Source organism: Nansenia antarctica, assembly GCF_963989245.1.
Source record: "Nansenia antarctica genome assembly, chromosome: 3".
Lineage (NCBI taxonomy): Eukaryota > Metazoa > Chordata > Actinopteri > Argentiniformes > Microstomatidae > Nansenia > Nansenia antarctica.
Genome location: NC_137688.1, coordinates 11,054,498 through 11,059,497, shown reverse-complemented (window position 1 = coordinate 11,059,497; position 5,000 = coordinate 11,054,498). Strand labels below are relative to the sequence as shown.

At 45.8% G+C, this 5,000-nt stretch overlaps 1 protein-coding gene across 1 annotated transcript in view; it reads right to left on the bottom strand.

The window, feature by feature from the left end:
• Positions 1-5,000, bottom strand: part of xpnpep2 (X-prolyl aminopeptidase (aminopeptidase P) 2, membrane-bound) — a gene marked incomplete at both ends in the record, with an annotated part of 23,324 nt that overhangs the window by 9,440 nt on the left and 8,884 nt on the right. The window contains one exon of the mRNA XM_080526903.1: positions 656-717. Coding sequence (XP_080383029.1) covers positions 656-717 — 62 coding nt within the window. The remainder of the gene's footprint in view (positions 1-655; positions 718-5,000) is intronic.

Below are 5,000 nucleotides of genomic sequence, written 5' to 3'. Positions count from 1 at the left end.
GAAAACCTCCCATTACCGTAACATACCAGTGGAAGCTGGTAGAAGTAGAAATCAGAGGACGGCCTCCATTCCGTGCGTCACAATGAGTCCATTCTCCGATTTCTACCTCCACTAGCCTCCCGCTATCATGGCATGATTCACTTCACATGAAAGTCAGAGAGTTCCAGTGACATTTTGTTTGTTGGGACCTGGTCACCCTAGTGGTGTCCAGCAAGGGATTGCTGCTATCACAATAGAAGGCACAGGTGAGCTGTTGTACCAGTGTGGGAACAATGAAGCAAACCCATGACATAGCATCCTGTAAATGTAGAGAAGACTGTAGAGAACAGTGAGTCCGCTATTACAGACTCAAATACCAAGGTTGTAATTACATGATTTTAATATACTGTAATCGGTTGTGAACTAAAGTGGGCCGGTTCTGAGGCATGAAACTCCAGAGCTGAAAATGAGTCCCACTCCGACCCTGCTCTACAATGACAATAAAGTTGAATCTAATCTAATCTAATCCTAATGAGTGAGTGTGAGGGCGTTGTGAAAAGAAGGGACACATTTGGGAGAATCGTCAGTTCCATAAACATAGATAGAGACACGGTTCCACTCCACGTCCCCAAAACAGGATAACAAGGACACACAGTGTGACATCAGGTTTCCTCACCGGTGGGACCTTAGAGCAGTTCCTCTCAGATCCACCATCTGCATCAACGGCATTCCTGCTTCCTGAAAAGGGAAACGCATGAGGAAGAGATCTTGGAAAGTGACTCAGTGTTGCTGTACTGAGCAGTGTAAGCACAGTCCTGTATCAAAGTTGAACACGGTTGTTGATTGATTGGTCACCTATCTGACTTTACTAGCTCTGTCTTTTTCCCCCTTGAAAATCAATGTAACTCTAGCCAGGGTTAAATGTCAATGGATATTTATTTGCAAGCTCTGCCAGTAGAGACACAATCATGACAAATATTGATAGCTACAGTATGACCAATATCTCTCAAACAATGACAAAACAGCAACGCAATACTGCCTTACTCCAAATTAAGGCAAAAGGTTGATCCACACATATACAGACATTGCAATTGAATTCAAAGTGTCATTTCCATAAGATTCCACTACAAGCAATTTACATGCAAAGATATTCCGATGAATAAACCAACAGGTTTGGCACAAGCAGCAGATGGCAAATTCTTACACCCCCCTTTTACAACCAATGAGTCCTAACATAGAAAGCATTCACCGGTGCACTTGCTAACATGGATTTAATTAATCATCACATGAAGTTAGAAAAGAAATTCACTTTTTTTTTTACCTCCGAAAGCCACCAAAGACACAACCAGGAGCCAACTAGAGCTGGGCATCATGGCTCTATCTGTCTGTCTGTCTGTCTGTCTCTCTGTCTGTCTGTCTGCCACCACGAGTCCACACACAGAGTGACAGCAAAGCTGCAGGTGCTCCTATGTCTATGTGAGGGTGTATGTCGGTGTGTGAGTGTGTGTGTGTGTGTGTGTGTGCGAGTGCGTGTGTGAGTCCACTGCCTCCCTCTCTCTCCTCTCTCTATTGGAGACGACACCACACACTCAAGAAGTGCTCTGTCATAGGAATCATGTGCAATAGCTTTAGGGGTGGAACTTTGTCTGTGCGTGATCTCTTTGCTCCCAGCAATAAAACGCAGTCATCTCATGCTGTGGTTGTGGCTAAGGTTGTGGCTGTGGCTGTCCAGCTCTGCTACTCTGCATGTTGCCCCTCTCTGTAGTCCCAAAAAACATCAGTGAGGCAGAGACAGGATCCATGCAGGGGTCCCTTGTTGTACAGTGCAGTCCAATGGTCATCCTGCATAGGGCTCCAGCATCGTTTATCCTGCATCCTGCCTCCAGCTCTCATACAAGCTTTATGTTGGCGTTTTTCACTCCTGCCAATAAGATGAGAAGCAACTACTGGAGGCTCCAGGCACGCGGCCAATGCGTTAAAAAGAATGGGCTGGGCTGCATACATAACGTGTGAGTGTGTGTGTGTACGTTTGTGTGTATGTATGTGTGTGTGTGTGTGCGTGTGTACGTGTGTGTACGTGTGTGTGTGTGTACGTGTGTGTGTGTGTGTGTGTGTGTGTGCGTGTGTGTGTGTGTGTACGTGTGTGTGTGTGTGTGTGCGTGTGCACATTCACATATTCTAGATCATTCCTTGTAATCCCTGACCCTCAGAGCTCTCCACAGTAAACACACACAGAGACGTGTTTGCTTCATCCTTATAACCTTCATGCATCCACCGGGGCAGCTAACATGTGTGTCACAGTGCAGAAGGGTGGGAACAGAAGGCTTAGCAGAGCACAGAGACGCTACGCTTCCGTGTTCTAGACTAGGTCTGGAGATCCCACCGCTCCCTGATCAATTACTGCATAGCAACAGTGACACCGCCATAGAAAGCCCGGAGGATCTACTGTTGTTGGTTTATGGAAATCAGGTGAACCAGATATTCGTGGTCTACTTTTTGGACTGACAAACACTTCTGGGGTGTGGTTGTGAATGGAACGGTGTGGTGGTGTGTTAAAGATGAACCCGTATGAAGCTTGGCTGTAGGTGTACTTTAGCCTTTAATCTGAATAGCCTCTATCGATACAGTGAGCGGGGAGAGAGGAAGTCATGTAATTAGTTAATTAATGTTAGGCAGCTGTTAATGTTTGGCCACCATCTGTTGTGTAGAGACACGGGGTCAATAAAAATCACACTGCACTTCAGAGGGATGTTTCTAAATAGTTAAGACACAGAAAACCCAGCGGACATGAAGAATTAGAGCGTGGCGTCGGTTCAGGTGGGCCACTCTGAGTTAATGTTGCAGCTGTCCATCAGAGGGACAGGTGGACAGCTGGTTCGTACGTACGCAAAAACATCCATCACATGGGGACATGTTCACAGGGACAAAGGCTTAAAAGACGAAAAGTGAACACTCCTCCATAGCATTCAACAGTGTGAATATTGCACTAGCTATGTGAGTAAGATTTATGGGGCCATTCCACCCACCACCCCCAGCCTCCACCTGTGTTGTTCTGCCTGGAGACTTCAGGGGCTTTGATAAGCCATGGGCTGCCTGCCATATTGTATAGGCCTACTTGTATGTTGTGGTAGTTTAACTCAGGAAGCAGGAAGCTATACAGAGCAGAGCCATACAATTAAGCCATTATTATTATTATATATATTATATTGTTATGAATTAAATGGTTAAACTGAGTGTCCAAATGACCTGTTTGCAGGAGCATTACACAATTTGTTTAGTTTAAGTTAGTTAGTTACATGTAGTGTGTGAGGTCATCACCTGATAACATCATTAGAGCAGCCTGGGGATGCTGGTAGTTCAATACCATGTGTTACAATGAGCTCGTCCTGCGATGTCTACCTCCACCAGCCTCCCCTGTTCTAGAGAAGAGATCTTTGACACACAGAATGTTAACGCAGCCACATAATCATCTTCAGTGACATTAAGTGACCAGTAGGGGGCACAAGTGCTTTATAATTGCATCGTAAGAGAGCCTGTGAACCATGGAGGTTCGATAAGTGAACACCGTCAACCGTATTCAACATTTCTAATCAGACATTAAACATGTTTCTTGATAAACATGATCCTTAAGAAGGATGTGTACTACTGACGTATTGGATAAGTTGTTTAAGAGTTTCAGCGATTTTCAGAAAATACGTAGTGAAACAATTACAACAATAACAAGCTGTGTGGAAAGGTGTTGCAGCAAGTTATCACCATTACCATGTTTTCACATGAATATTTCCAAAACAAATATGTGAGGGCTATTTCAAGACATATTCTCAAAAAAAGGTCAGCGGTGCCTCAATTGCAGTACTTACATAAACTGGGAAACTGGGAAAATTATCTGCTTTTACCTTTCAAAACAATAGGGGGCGCTAGTGACCAATGTAAACAAGAGACAACACTCCCATCATCCACAGCAAGGCAAAAGCACCCAACCCCTCATTAGAATTATATAAAAAACCCTGGTCTGATGGGTGCATTCATCCACAGTCCACATCAATTGTACTAACTCAGTACGTATAGCGCTGTGGTAATGGTCTCAGCCTGAGGATTTCAGTGGCTGTCTGTTTGATCGGCTCAAATGAGGCTCAAAGTTATAGACCGATATTAATAAATGGTAGCCCTGGCAACGCTGGCTCCCTGTGTTCAGTGGGTGAGTCGGAGTAGCTAGCTCAGGCTCAGGGGAGGGCAGGGGACTGTGGCCACAGGCAGGCAGGCAGGTGTCTAGGACACAGCATGGCCGCTCACAACCACCACCGCAGGCTCGGTTTCATATCAACGCCACCGAAACCAGCCCAACCCCAGAGGACTATCGGCTACGGTGCGGGGAACACATTTTTAATCATCGACAACCCTGGTACCATATCCTCGCCCTGCCTCTTCTTGCCTGTATCTTTCATTAGCATGATTAGCCGAAGGTCTCACAAAAACAAATCCTAAACGCAGGAGGGACGAGAGCTGTAGTGGGTTGCAGGAGGAGGTTTGAGCGAGGGATGAGAGGGATGAAGAAGGACATGGGTGAGGATAGTTCAGCCAGAAGGATGAGGGGAGGAAACAACAGGTCTAGTTGTAGGTTTGTCTGGTCCTGGGCCTGGGCCTGGGTCCGCTGCCCTCTACTCTGGGTGTCCTGAGATGGAGATGTTGTTGATATGTATGTTGTTGTTGTTGTGGCTCACATTCCTCTCCAGCTCTGTGGGATGGGTATTTTTTTAATGAGACCATAGTCTCTGTACAGTAACAGTGCCTGTGAGGATGTTTCCATCTGTCAGTAGAAGTGTAAATCAGAGACATGACCACAGACTGTTGCTGTCATGAGGCTCCTCTCTCTCTCTCATTCTCTCTCTCTCTCTCTCTCTCTCTCTCTCTCTCTCTCTCGCTCTCTCGCTCTCTCTCTCTCTCTCTCTCTCTCTCTCTCTCTCTCTCTCTCCTACAAGACTCAACAACCAATGGATACATCTGAAATATTGTGTGTGTGT